General features: G+C 52.9%; 1 protein-coding gene across 3 annotated transcripts in view; it reads left to right on the forward strand.

Annotated features, from left to right (window-relative positions):
* KMT5A (lysine methyltransferase 5A) overlaps positions 1 to 12436 on the forward strand; it is a 17671-nt gene extending 5235 nt beyond the window's left edge. The window contains exons 2-8 of one of the 3 annotated variants that reach the window (XM_027125022.1): positions 160 to 281; positions 1382 to 1538; positions 4755 to 4974; positions 5362 to 5449; positions 7953 to 8012; positions 9630 to 9820; positions 10547 to 12436. In XM_027125022.1, coding sequence (XP_026980823.1) covers positions 160 to 281; positions 1382 to 1538; positions 4755 to 4974; positions 5362 to 5449; positions 7953 to 8012; positions 9630 to 9820; positions 10547 to 10757 — 1049 coding nt within the window. In that variant the 3' untranslated portion in view covers positions 10758 to 12436. Of the gene's footprint in view, positions 1 to 159; positions 282 to 379; positions 1118 to 1381; positions 1539 to 4505; positions 4597 to 4754; positions 4975 to 5361; positions 5450 to 7952; positions 8013 to 9629; positions 9821 to 10546 lie in introns of those variants that run through there. The other 2 variants (XM_027125023.1, XM_027125024.1) reach the window with 2 other exon arrangements.
* Positions 12437 to 14724: the final 2288 nt, after the last annotated feature.

The following is a 14724-nucleotide window of genomic DNA, read 5'->3' on the forward strand; positions in this document are numbered from 1 at the left end:
AAAAAAAAAAAAAAAAAAAAAAAAAAAAAAAAAAAAAAAAAACGGAACATGGCTGCGGCGGGAGGCGCCGCCGCGGCGCCCGGCCCGGGCGGCCCCGCTCCCCGCCCCGCCGCGCCCTGAGCGCCCCCTCCCCCGCTTCCCCCGGGTCCCCCTCTCCAGGCAGGAAGATGTCCAAGCCCCGCGCGGTGGAGGCGGCGGCGGCGGCGGCGGCGGTGGCAGCGACGGCCCCGGGCCCGGAGATGGTGGAGCGGAGGGGCCCGGGGAGGCCCCGCACCAACGGGGTAAGCAGGCACCCTCCCCGCACTCGCTCGGCGCGCCCCGAAGGGCCGTGCGGCCGGGCGCCCCTGCCGACCCCGCTCCGAGAGCACGTGGGCGCCCCCGCGGCCCTGGGGCGGGGGTGCGGGCGGGGCGCCCGGCCGGGCAGCTTCCTTTTCTGCTGCCTGCCTGGGAGTGGCGTCCACACCCGCTCCGCCATGACCCTAGCAGTGTTTGACCTCGTAAAAGTTTGTGTCTTTATGACATTTCCAGGCCCCGAGACCCAGCCACCCCTGTGGTGGCCGCCTTCCCAGAGTGTGCGGGGCCTGCCCGGGGCCCTCGGGGAGGTCACAGGGTCTCGCTGACTTGGTGTTGAATGGCTCACCAGGCAGAAAGGCTCAGTAGGGTTTCTGGGAAGGCCCTCCTCCTGTCTGTGCTTACTCAGAGGAGAGGCCGCACACCCAGAGACACCAGCAGTGACCTGTCCGCCCCACCGGTCTGCCCACCGCAGTCGAGTAACCGCCCTAAATGCGACGTCTCTAGGCGTTTCTTCCTTTAGCTCTGCACCCCCCCAGTTAGCCCGAGAGAACTACCCCAACCGCAGCCCAGTCCCGCAGTCTGTGGAGGCTGCTGGGCTGCATGATTTGAGAGGGGCCAGGCTTGGGCACACAGAAGGCTCAGGCAGTAATGGCAGGTCCTGCCAGCTGACCTCAGGACTGAGAAGTGGTTGATCAGGTTCCCTGAGGCCCGCTTCTGTGCCAGAGTCCCTGCAGCTCCTGCCAGGGCAGTCGGCTCCTGCACTAGGCCAGCCCTTCCCATCCCGGCCTTGTTTACCCTGGTCCTTCTGACCTCCTTGCTACGGGTAGGTTGTTTCCTTCTTATATAGACCTTTGTGGACGGCTGGTTCTGCTGGCCAGATGTCCCCCCTTAGCGAATGGAATTAGAGACGGACTTGGACCTGGGGGATTCTGAACCTTCCACTGCTCTGCTGGGGCTGGAGTAGCCCAGTTTTTGAGAGATGTTGTCTATTTTTTGTCTTTTGTATTCTGATTGCCCCCTTGGCTGCCTAAATCTTGTGGGATCTTCTTCTTCAAGCCTCTTTCAGAATATGCATTTGTCGTTTTAGGAGAATGTATTTACCGGGCAATCAAAGATCTATACCTACATGAGCCCGAACAAATGCTCTGGAATGCGTTCCCCCCTTCAGGAAGAGAACTCAGTTGCACATCACGAAGTCAAATGCCAGGGGAAGCCGTTAGCCGGAATCTACAGGAAACGCGACGGTAAGCCTCTGAAATGGCCCTGTTCTGACCATAGCTGGCCGGCTCGCATCCTGCAGAATAATGTAAATGTGCTAAATTTTTATCCAGCCTTTTCAAGCCAAAGTTCAAGAGGGTTGAACCATGTTTGGTCTTGCTGCTGGGAAACACAGACAAGGGGGAAAGAGCTGCCTGTTCCAGGGCGTGTGCCCTGTTGGTCTGACAGGTTCTCCCTGCTTTCACAAGAGTTAGCGTGTCCTTCAGGCTTGATTATCTTGCCAAGTTGCAACAATATGGCACCTGGCCAGTTGTTAGAGAGGCTCACAGGTGCTAAAAGTACAGAAATTATGAGTCTAGGTTGTCCGGACCAGGCTCTTGCACTCCCGCTGAGTCGTGTGAACCTAAGGAACTGATTTCCTTCCCTTTTATGAGGTGGCCTTGACCTCAGTTCTAAAGTTTCTTTCTACTCAAGTGTTCAGTGCTAGTCTCTGGAGCATCATACTCTGGAATGAGATTTGGGGTTAAAATATTGAGCAAGAAAATTAATGGTTATTGAAAATTCTGTCTGGCCCTGCAAAACACGCTGAGACCTCTTACACATCTTGTTCTAACCCAAATATTTCCTTTTAAAGCTGAGGGCGGGGCGGGGGCGCCGGTGCACGTGAGCTTTCCCCAATTCACCGTGCTCCTTTCTGATTAAACCTTGCCTTAGAGAAGCAAAACTCTGGCTATCAGCAGCTCCGTACCAGGAAGCTTTGTATTCGTTAACAGAAAGTGCCGTAAGAGATGGGGTGGCCCAACCTCTGGGCCAGATCTGAGGCCCCGTGAAGGGATGGGGTGGCCCAACCTCTGGGCCAGATCTGAGACCCCGTAAGGGATGGGGTAGCCCAACCTCTGGGCCAGATCTGAGGCCCCGTAAGAGATGGGGTAGCCCAACCTCTGGGCCAGATCTGAGACCCAGGGGCAGGAGCCGGCCCTCTGCCTGATTCCCCCTGGGACATAGGGTGATGTTACTTCATATGACTTAAAGGTTCCAATCCTAGCTCTGCCATTGATCAAAGGAAGGGACGTGGGCAATTTGCTACTCTTTTCTGAGCCTCCGTTCTCTCTGTACAGTGGGAGAGAGAGGAGTCCTACAGGACCATTCTGAAGGTCAGTTAAAGAGCAGGTGCAGATGGGCTTTGTGAGGGAATTCCCTGGTGGCCCAGTAGTTAGGACTTGGCTCTTTCACTGCCCTGGACCCCAGGTTCAGTCCCCGTTCGGGGGAATTAAGATCTCAAAAGCCGTGCAGTGCGGCCAAAAAAAAGGAGTGGGGGGCGGCTTTGTGAGCGCTCCATACGTCAGCCTGTTCTCCACTGGGCTGCGAGCATCACGGCCTGCCCCTCCCCGCAGTTCAGCGTAGGCAGCACTCAGAACAGCACTCACCACACTGGGTTGGGGAAGGGGCTCTTTTGAGATGGCACTCAGCCAGTCTCACGTCCCCTCTGGAACGGGGCAGGATGTAGATTGTCCTAAATGGGGACACGGGGCACAAGCTAGCTGATTTGACTCGTAGTGTTATTACGTGGCGACAGTCAGAATTGGGTGCTGGAGGAGCATTGGAGGAGACCCCAACGTCCAGGTTCTTGTCCATGATTCTAGACCCTTTTCCTGCCTTGATGCAGACTCAACATGACTGCTGATGTTCACGAGCACCACACACTTGTAGGGTTACGCCTGACGCCTTACCTCCACCCAGGAGGGCGTACAAGGAGCCAGAATGGTCTGGATGGGTGCTCATGTATTTATTTTTCTCTTTTGTTTATTGAGATATAATTCTGATATCCTGAAGTTCACCATTTTAAAGGGTACGATTCAGTGGTTTTTAGCATATTCACAGATATGTGCGACTATCACCTCTGTTAAACTCCAGTACATTTTCATCACCTCAAAAAGAAAACCTGTACCTATTCACAGTCGCTCCCCATTCCTCCCTTCCCCCAGCCCCAGGCAGCCCCTAATTTATATCCTGTCTCTATGGATTTGCCTATTCCGGACATTTCATATAAATGGAATCATCTAATACGTGGCCTTTTGTGTCTGGCCTCTTTGACTCATTATAATGTTTTCAGGGTTCATCCATGTTGTAGCCTGTGTCAGTACGTCGTTCCTTTCTGTGGCTGAATAATATTCCATCCTGCAGATGTACCACATTTTCTTGACCCATTCATCATTTGATGGACGTTCAGGTTGTTTCCATTTTTTGACTATTAATAAGCTGCTGCAGACGTTCATATATAGGTTTTTGTGTAGACATCTGCTTTTAATTCTCTTGATAGATTCCTAGAACTAGAATTGCTGGGTCATATGGTAACTCTATGTTTAACATTTTGGAGAACTGCCAAATTCTTTTCCAAAGTGACTGCACCATCTTACATTCCCACCAGCAATGTATTATTTAATTATCTGTTAAAAGTAAAATCTCTTGAAAAAAAATAGTCCAACACTGGTGCTCCACAACTATTTTTAGTAACAAGTCATTGGCGACGTCCCTCAACAACACACTGACTGGTGTCGGGGCACCGTGCTGGGAACCACTGTGAACACTGGGCTTCGACCCTGTTAGAACAGGGAATTTAAAAAAAAAAAAAAAAGAAAACGAGTCTGAAATGAATCACTCCAGGCAGCTAGCTCTTGGGGAAGAGGTCTTTGCTGGGGAGAGGTTCTGCTTTATTGCCTTACTCCTGTCCACCAACACTGGCCCACCCTTTAGGAATTTAGCTTTTTTCCCTGGGGTCTGCAGCCCATTTCCTGAAAAGCCATTGGTCGAGCCCTCACGCCAGTGTTGCTGGCCGTGGTGCTTCTGCTTCAAGGGCTCTTTCAAGATGCAGAAGGCCCGATGTGTTGATTAATTAGATGAGAGGGATCCACTCACAATGTATATGTTGACTCATCATGGTGTAACATTTCAAATATCTTATAATTGTATTTCTCAATTATACCTCAACAAAGCTAGAAAAAGAAAAAAAAGATGCAGAAGACCAAAAGCTGCACCCAGTGTCTGGGTCAAAAAGTAAAGCCAGACGCTTTGCCCAAGATACTGGTTAGTGGACACCAGGCTTAACAGCCCAAGGGCACGGCTGCCCAACACGCCCCATCCCTCTCTTCTCTCCAAGCCTGTCTTAGCATGCGGCTGAGGGCTGGAAAGTGGGAGCCGGTGGGTCCAGAGTCAGCCTGTCTCCCCCCACCCTCTGCCCACAGAGAAAAGAAACTCTGGGAATGCAATACGAAGCTCCATGAAGGCCGAGGAACAGAAGATCAAAGACGCCAGGAGAGGTCCCCTGGCCCCTTTTCCAAACCAAAAATCTGAAGCAACAGAACCTCCCAAAACCCCGACCTCGTCTTGTGATTCTCCCAATGCAGCTGCCGCCAAGCAAGCCCTGAAAAAGCCCGTCAGGGCCAAACAGGCTCCCAGGAAAAAGTAAGCGCCCCCTGGAGGCCACCCCTAACACAGGGCAGCCTGCCCAGTGCCGGCAGGGGTGAGGCTGCCCACCCTCTCAGCCCCTTGAGCCGTCAAGGCTCAGATTCCTGAGTCACCACCGGGGACACCACTGTTTGTCAGCATCTTGGTCTGTCACGGGTCCAGAGCTCAGGAGCCCGCTCCCCGCCGAGAGTAGGCAGCCTGTCTTTGACACTCTCTGAGGCCCCCGTGGGCAGGTGAGCCTGAGTGACCCTGGGCCACGGTGGACAGAGGTGTTGAAGTGACATGGCTTCCAAGGAGCCTGCTGCTCGGGGGTTGTGTGCCTCCTGGACGTGAATGCGGTCTCGGTGCTAATACTTGTTTTCTCCTCTTCCTTTCTCACCCCAGAGCTCAAGGAAAAACGCAGCAGAATCGTAAGCTCACAGATTTCTACCCTGTTCGAAGGAGCTCCAGGAAGAGCAAAGCTGAGCTGCAGGTAGAGTCCCGTGGTTTTGATTCCGGCTCTCGGAAGGGGCAGGGCATCCCAGTGGGCGGTGCTTGCCGTGCACAGCCTGAGCTCGCTTTGTATCATCTTGGGATAAGTCTCTTGGCCTCCATGGCCTCGATATTCTCCTTGGTCTAGTGGGGGCCGTCATAACTCTCTGGGTCACCATGAAGCTTAGTTACGATGCCTCTGTGAAGGAGCCTTGTCGCCTGTAGCACGTGGCCTGGAAAGTCAGGACTTACCATGAAAGTGGCTTTGGCAGGGCCGTTGGAGCCTAGGAACATGAAGGCTGCATGCTCTTGGGAGGCTTGTTTTTCTGCTGTCCAGAAGTTTCATGTCTCGAGGTGGTGAAGAGCAGTGGCTTGGGAACCACTTCCTGGTCGTATGACGTCGGGCCAGTTACTTAACCGCTCTGTGCCTCTCTGTCCTGTCTGTAAAATGGGATAATAAAGTAGTACCGTGTGCGGTTGTTGGGAGGGCTGCATTCTTAAGTTAATGCACGTAGAACACTTAGAACCATGCCTGGTATGCACTGAGCACCTGTTAACTATCGTCACTTGCTTCCCCCGTGTTGTCCCTTCCCGGGGCCCCTCTCTGCTCTTTCCCACCCAGCCACTGTCCCTCAGAACGTGCGAAAACCAGGCAGGAAGGCTGACTGGGCTGTGAGGCCCCTGCCTGCCGTGTTTGCAGAGTGCTGAGCTGTGCACAGGCGATCAATATTTGATGCAGTGAGGTGTGGTTATTGCCTTTCTGTTAGGGAAACCCAGGGTGTGGCCGGGCCGTGCAGCCCCCGGCTGCTTCTGTCCACCCTCCCACCCCGGGAGCGGCAGAATAACCCGCAGGCTTGGGAGTAGCACTCAGGATTGCCCCCCACGAGGGAGGTGGGGGCCTGGCCTTTCAACCGGAACAGACCCCTTCAGCCTTTTGATGTGAGAGCTGTGGCTGTACAGATGGTGATCTAGCCTCTCTCCACCCCCCCACCTCTGAACTGGCAGGACTTCCTTTAAAAAGGTGGGGAGGTCCATCTTTCCCCCTAGAGAGAAGCTTTGGCTTTATTTCCTTAGAAAGGCAGCGTCTTTCAGCCAAGAACAAGCTGTTGCAAGCTGTTTGCCTGCAGCGGGAGGCAGTGTGAGGTCATCGTAGAGACGGCACTGCAGAGGGTGAGGCGGTGCCCAGCCCCGCTCAGAGCCGCCGCGCCCGCACGGAGAGGCTGGGGCTCCACCAGGCGCCGCTCTGGGCTGTGGGGCGGGGCGGGCAGCTGAGTTGGCCTTTTTAATTAAAAACAACAACAACGGGGCTCTCTGTCGGGGCAGTGGAGGCTGCAGTAGGGTGCGCCGCAGGTCTGCCGGACCCTGCAGCAGGCGGGCGGCAAGCAGCAGGCGGCACAGTAAAGCTCACGCTGTCCCTGGACGCAGAGCCAGTGGCGAGGGAGAGACACGCTGTGCCCGCCGCCGTTTGTGTTGGCTCTGCCGCACGCGCACCGCGGCCAGGTGGTCACCGGCCAGGACGGCGAGGCAGCTGTCGGCCAGGCTGCTGGGCTGCGGCTGCCAGGGCGGCGGCAGCTCTTGACCGCAAAGTGAAGCCCGAGGGCGGGGCAGCTGGGCCTCGTCTCAGGGGTGAGGTCAGGCCTGACCTGCCTGCCCTCCGGGGCTGGCCGAAACCGAGGCCCGGGGCTGGGTGTGGGCAGCGGGGGTGAGATGGACAAAGAGCTCCGCAGACAACACCTTGCTCCCTTCCCGCCCACTCAGGCCCTGGGTCCCCCGTGGGCTGCTGCCGGAATCCTCTTTAGGACGCTCAGAGCTGGCTGATCACATGCCCAAACCCCGAGCCTCCAGAGTGAAACTCAGGGCCGTGCATTCAGGGCCTCCACGGCCCCGGCTCTCCTCAGCTTGTCTCCTCTGCCTTGTTCTGTCACGGCAGGAAAGTCCCCCGTCGCCTATCTCAGTTCTCCCACGATTACTCCCATTTATCTCTGCACACTTGTAACTGATTCATCATTTAACAAGGTAGCTGTGTGTGTGCACGTGGGGTGGCGGGGGGCCGTTGTTGCTTTGAGGGCTTACTGTGTGCCAGGCACTGTTCTAGGCCAGAAGATTCCGCAGTGAGCAGGCGGTGGGCACACGCACCCCGTCTAAAGGGCGCAGCCTCTGAACAGCCCTGGCTGCTGTCGTATGAAGTCAGAGTCCTGAGTTTTAAATGTCAGCAATTTTGCTATTTTCTAGACGTCTGCATGGGCCAAACAGAACATAGCCACAAGCCCGATTCTGCCCTTGGGGCCACCACTGTCTCCCTCTTGGCCTCTTTAAACCCCGGGTGGCGACGGTCCGCCTCAGACGGGCATTGAGGAAAGGATGGGGGCTTGGGGGCTTGGGCATCCTTTGGGACCAGTGCCCTGGAGGCCAACTGCAAGTGACCTGCGGGCGGCCGGGGCTCCTGGAATGGCCTCGGAGAGAATGCTGACGCACGTCTCATTTTTTCTTTCCTCCCCACCCAGTCTGAAGAAAGGAAAAGAATAGACGAATTGATTGAAAGTGGGAAAGAAGAAGGAATGAAGGTAAGGGGCCGCAGGGCCCACTCGTGGAAGTTAAGGCTGTGAAGTCGCACCTTCCCTGGTGCAGAGGCTCACATAGGAGCTGCGCTGCTTCAACCCTCTGATGGTCACTGTGACCAGGCGGGCTGTTACAGGTTGTCCAGGGACCAAATGCTAAAAGTGTCGTTAAAGGGAAGGCCTCACGAAGGAAACATGAGATGTCACCCTGAGGAAACTTTTTAAAAATTATGATGAAATACATGCAACATAAAATTTACCATTGTAACCATTTTTAAGTGTACAGTTAAGTACATCCTACAGTCACAGTTGTGCGATCATCATCTCTGTCGAGTTCCAGAACTTTTTCATCCTCCCAAACGGAAACCCCGAACCCATCTGCACTCACTCGCGTTTCCTGCCCTCAGCCCCTGACAGCTACCAGTCTGCTTGCTGTCTCTGTGGGTTTGCCTGTTCTGCACACTTCATACAAATGGAATCATAGAATGTGTAGCCTGTTTTATCTGGCTTCTTTCATTTAGCATGACGCATAGGGAAACTTTTAAAAGGACAAACTGATCAGATTTTTCTAGACTGTTTTCCTGGGAAATGGCAATGCCCAGGAGATTTGCTTTTCTCTTCATATATTTCAGACACACTGGGTGGATGAGAGGGGAGCAAGTCTCCATAGTGGTGGCCAGATGGCCCTGGACTAGGACCCAGGGGTTGGAAAGCTTCAGTTTCCACCCACCATTGAGGGGGATCTGAAAATTTTTTTTTTTTTTTGCCCACACTGCACGGCTTGCGGGATCTTAGTTCCCTGACCAGGGATCGAACCTGTGCCCCGTGCATTGGAAGCTCAGAGTCCTAATCACTGGACCGCCAGGGAATCCCCTGGGGCAGGGGCCCCCAACCCCTGGGCTGCATGACCAATACCGGTCCCCGGCCTGTTAGGAGCCGGGCCGCACAGCAGGAGGTGAGCAGCGGGCGGGCGGGCGAAGCCGCATCCCCGCTACCCATCGCTCGCATCACCTCCTGAACGTCCCCACCCCCGTCCATGGAAAAATTCTCTTTCACGAAACCCGTCCCCAGTGCCAAAAAGGATGGGGACCGCTGCCCTAGGGGGGATCTGAATTTAAGTCTGGACCCCTCAAGCAATCACCCACCATCTCCAGAAAATGGAGTGAGGAGAAACCCAGGAGGGTTAATTATGGGATAAAGGAGAGACTCAGAACACTGGGTCCTACTACTCCCCCGAAGAGGCCAGGACGTGGATTTGAGTCTGTGCTACACGGCTTCCTAGCTTTGTGGCCGTGGACGCAACTCTGCCTCTCTAATCCCGTTTTCTCACCTGCAAAATGGGGCAGCACCCACCTAGCAGATCTCTCAGGATCTGGCGTAACAAGGCTCTGCAGATGGGCACGAGGGAACTCTGGGGCGATGGATTGTGGCAATAGTTGCACAACTGTATATGTTGACTAATACCCATCAGACTGTACATGTGAAATGAGTGAATTTTATGGCCTGCCGCAGTAAAGCTGTTCCAAGAACGCGGTGCAAGCCTCCCGCCCCCGGAAGCCGGCGCTGCACTGTGGCGTTTGTTGCTGTTATGAACCAACCCTCCCTCTTGGCACCACCCAACAGATTGACCTCATTGACGGCAAAGGCAGGGGCGTGATTGCCACCAAGCAGTTCTCCCGGGGCGAGTTTGTGGTGGAATACCACGGGGACCTCATCGAGATCACCGACGCCAAGAAGCGGGAGGCTCTGTACGCGCAAGACCCCTCCACGGGCTGCTACATGTACTATTTTCAGTATCTGAGCAAAACCTACTGGTAAGTCCCCTAGTGCTTCGAGTGGCTCTTCCCCGCCCCGGCAGAGGTCCAGCCAGAGGGCCACCGAGGGCATCCTGACTCTCCTGCAACAGCTTCTTGTTTAGTTCTTGCTACCTTTTTTCAAAGCTGTGATGCAGCTCCCCCACTCCCCCACTTCCCATGTTTAATTTTGGGGATCGGAGCGGTTCTGGATGCCATCTCGTGGGACAAGACGTAGACCAGTCTCATGAAAGCCTGCGTAGGGGCTCACCTGGCCTCTCCTCTGGGACCCGTGGCCAGAACAGCTCTGGGAATTGCTGACTTCTCTGTCCCCAGTGTGGCAGTGTCATTGATTGCTTTTTCTTTAATAGACTGTACTTTTTAGAGCAGTTTTAGGTTCCCGGCAAAACTGAGTGGAAAGTACAGAGCGTTCCCATGTACTGCCTGCCTCCACACCCGCACGGCCTCCCCCCACTGTCAACATAGTTGATTTTTATTCACTTATTTATTATGCAGAACTTCCACAAAGAGCCTTTTGCATTCCCGTCTAGGCCTGCCCCCTGCCTCAGATCCCCCACACCGAGCGCCTCTCTGGGCTCTTAAAGATATTTTTTTTGAGTTACTTCGCTTTCCCAAAAACGTGGCCCTAAATAACCGTCCCACCAGAGCTGAGAGCAAGCATGACTCTGACTGGGTTCAGAACCCTCTTTATCAATTTAATCCTCTGCCGCCCTCCCTCCCCACCAGCGTGGATGCAACCAGAGAGACAAATCGCCTGGGAAGACTGATCAACCACAGTAAATGTGGGAACTGCCAAACCAAACTGCACGACATCGACGGCGTGCCTCACCTCATCCTCATTGCCTCTCGCGACATCGAGGCTGGGGAGGAGCTCCTGTATGACTATGGGGACCGCAGCCGGGCTTCCATCGAAGCCCACCCCTGGCTGAAGCATTAACCCCACGGCCCCACCCCTCCCCCCTCCCTTCTTCAATGGACAAAGTGCCCTCAAAGGGAATTGACTTTTTTTTTTTTTACACATTTAATCTTAGCAGATTCCTTCAGATGTTTTTAAAAAAGTATATTAAGATGCCTTTTCACTGTAGTATTTAAATATCTGTTACAGGTTTCCAAGGTGGACTTGAACAGATGGCCTTATATTACCAAAACTTTTATATTCTGGTTGTTTTTGTACCTTTTTTGCATACAAGTCAAACGTTTGTGCTTCCCGTGCATGCAGTCAAAGACTCAGCACAGGTTTTAGAGGAAAGAGTCGAACACGAACTAGGAAGCTGGGCGATGCGCCTTCGTCCACCTGAGGAGCCGGGACTCTCTCCCCTCCTCAGCCCTGACGTCCCAGTGCCAGGCGGGCGCGAGGAAGAGCTGCCTCCCCACGGCCTGGACGGGATGTTCCCAAGCTCTTGTTTTCCTGACATCTCGACAGGCGCACATGGAAGTGTATGAATATTTTTTAAAAAGGTTTCACAGTAAGATAGTCTTCCCCTCTGCTTTCTCGAAAGCTTACTGACCCGGTGGCTCACGGGCCGGGCCTAGATTTACTCTTCCACGGGCTGCCGCTTTTCTGGGCACCTCGAAGCATCAGGGCGGGGAATCAAAGCAGATGTGGGCAGGAACAAGCACTGCTTACCTAGCCCTGCCGGGCAGGGGTTCCCGAAACTGGGTTAATTTCTTTATAGAAATGTGAACACTGAGCTTATTTTAAAAAAAAAAATAAAAATCAAAAAACAAAAAAGAAAAAAAAGAAACCACAGAAGACAACTTACATGTATATAGGTCTTGAAGTGAGTGACGTGGCTGCGTTTTTGTTTGGGTTTTTTTTTTTTAGTTTGGCTTTTTTTCTCCCCCTTGGTTTTGTTTCTGTAGAAGAGATTTGAGATGGTACACTATTCTAATCAAAAATAAAGTTTTGTAGTGCGACCAGAAATTACTTACCCAATTCCCCACCTCCCCACCCCCGCCCCAACCTGATTCTGCTGGGTTGAAAGTTCCAGACCTGCTGTCAAGGCTTTTGTTTGTCAGACCCCCTGGTGTCCTTCCTGTGAAGATGCAGCCGTGAACCAAAGGGTGAGCCTACAAGCCCCGAAATGCAGGGTCCCCAGCCCAGCTGCTGGAGTGCAGGGGAGCGGGCGGGCCCAGCGGCCCAGGGATCATGGCTAAGGGTAAAGTTTTCACCTCGACTGTGACAGCAGGAAGAGCAGCAGGTAGCTTCCTCCCAAAGGGAAACCGATTCCCACTTTCTGTTAACCTGTAGTTCAGGGGCCTGGGGCTCTGGAGCCGTGACGTGGGGTCTCCTGGCCCCCTGCTCCCAGGTAAATGTGAATGGAGACAGGCATGAGAGCCTGTCCTCAGCTTCAGTGCCCCTGTCCCGGTCTCACGACGGTGCTACCTAAGAAAGTCTTCCCCCCACCCCACACTTGCCTGGTCAGTGGTCAGTGAATTGGAGGAGGATCTGATGGGAGTGTGTAAATGTGAGATAAAATGTCTTGGTTGTACCTGTTTGTGGTTTAGCTTTGTATTTAAAAAAAAAAAAAAGGAAATAAACTTGAAAATTATTTGTCATCATAAAAATGAAATGAAAATTAAAATATTTATTGCCAGGCGAGGCTACGTGTGTCATTCTGGTTTTTTGTGTTTTTTGTTTGTTTGTTTTTTACAAGGCAGAGGCAGAAGAAAGGTTGCATTTTTTTGGTTTTGTTTTGTTCTTTGTTTCGGCCACACTGCACGGCTTGTGGGATCTTAGTTCCCCAACCAGGGATTGAACCCTGGCCCTCGGCAGTAAGAGCACGGAGTCCTAACCGCTGGACTGCCAGGGAATTCCCGTTTTATTTTACAAAGGGCCACACACCAGTGTGAATCAGTTTTGGTGACTGTCCTCCTAGGGGACAGTCTCTTCATTTTTATCATGAGGGGGGGGTCAGAGGTTGCTTGTGGAGATTAAAAGTTAAACATGTTGCCCCCTTAGAACAATGCCTGGCAAGTAGCATACATTTTAGCTGTTGTAACTGTCATTGTTGTTTCTAACGTGCTAGAGTTGATTCTCAGGTAGGCGTCTCAATGGTGCTGGAAGTCGTCGTGTCCCCCGCTCCGCCGCCAGCCCAGATCGCCATCCCCACCGCACACGCCACCACCCGCCCCGAGAGGCTTAGTTCCCTCAGCCCCAGGCACTAGAGGCAGGTTGGGATGGTGGGTAGAGTCCTTGGTTTACAGGTGGAAGAGCCATTCCCGGCATCGATCGGCTCTAAGCATTTGTCAGCTGTCACCCTGAACAAATCACTTACCCTCTGAAATTTGTCCATCAGGTTCAGAACAGCCTCTGCCCACCTGCCTTGCAGGGGTTTCCGCAGGATTCAGTCGTCACGTATTACTGCCTCCTCACGTTGGAGGGGAAGTGTGGCCTGGTGGCCAAGTGCTCGGCCCTGGAACAGAACCTCAGGTTCCAGCCACTTAGCAGCTGTATAACCTTGGGCGGGTTACCTAACCGCCCTGCGTGCCACTTTCCTCCCTGGTGACACGAAGATGACACTGGTGCTTGTGTCGGGGTGATGGTGAGGATTGGATGAGTTTGAGACATAAAAAGTACTTGCACATAGATGATCCTCAGTAATCAATGTTAGCTGTTATTAGGATGAAAATTGTGGGTGGTTTTCTATCATTCCCTGTTTACAAGTGCCCAGGACTGATAGATACTGCCTCTAAGCCTGCTCCTCCTGGGGCTGGGTTTGGAGTTGGAAGCCTGCAGTGTGGGAGCGGCCGTGTCTCTGCTGTCTGTGGTCACACTGGGCCCGGCTCCAAGAACTTAGCTTCTGGCGCTCCAACGGCCACACCCCAGCGTCTGCGGTTCTGAAGTCAGGATGCTCGGGTTCGTTTCCCAAGTCAGCTCTCACCTCCAAGGTGCAGAAATCCTCCTCCCTCCCTGCTGTTAAGAGGGCAGCAACCAGTCAGGGTTGCAGCGTTACAGGAATCAGGACCCCCCCGATCTAAGATGCTGCTGAGATGGCATTCTGGATCAGACATTTGAACATTGCCGACTCTTCTTGGGAGGCAGAGTGGTCTTGGCCTTGGCACCTGGGTTCAAGTCCCACTTTTATCACTTTCCAGCTGGGGCCTTAGACAAGCCCCTTAGCCCCACTGTGCTGGCACGTGCTTGGGTGAACCACGGGAATAATAGTAACGCCCATCCCATAGGGATAAGGTGAGGCAACATATATAGGTGTGGGCAAGGCATATAGTAAATTGCACTCATTATTAATATTTGCACTTTTTGGAGAATAGGGTACATAGAGCGTCACAGATAAGAACCGAGGCCTTAGAATCAGGCCTCCGTGTGCATTCTGGGCAGTAACTTCCCAGCTACGTGACCTCGTGTGAAGTACTCTAACCTCTTGGGGTCTTGGTTTCCAAATCTGTAAACTGGACGATTAGTATTAGTCCCCATCTCCTCAGATGTTATAGGAATAAATGAGATAATCCAGGCAGCAGGGAAACACGTTCAGTAAGCCAGTGTTATTCACTAAGAAGACAGGCTCATAGGGTGAGTTCAGCAGGCTCATTAGTTTCTTTGCAAAGTATAGTCTCCCGCTATCTACAGACTGTATTTCATTGATTCCTAAATGCACTTATTTTTTTCCACATTTTAACATTGCTGAAATCAGGATGAGCCTTAAAATCAATAGCATCTTAATGTTATAATTTGTAGCATTTTTCCTGTCATAGCAACACACAAAATAATGGTGCCTCACTTAGATTCAATGAGATGTATGTGCACCATATATATATGTAGGTAGGTATACATACGTTATACATGTATATATACGTGTGTGTGTGTGTATTTGACTCTTGAACAATGCAGAGAATTATGGACACCCACCCTCTCCACAGTCGAAAAATCCACATACAGCTTATAG

This window comes from Aethalodelphis obliquidens, unplaced genomic scaffold (assembly GCF_003676395.1).
Source record: "Aethalodelphis obliquidens isolate GAN/ISIS:26980383/991018 unplaced genomic scaffold, ASM367639v1 scaffold28, whole genome shotgun sequence".
In the NCBI taxonomy this organism is placed as follows: Eukaryota; Metazoa; Chordata; class Mammalia; order Artiodactyla; family Delphinidae; genus Aethalodelphis; species Aethalodelphis obliquidens.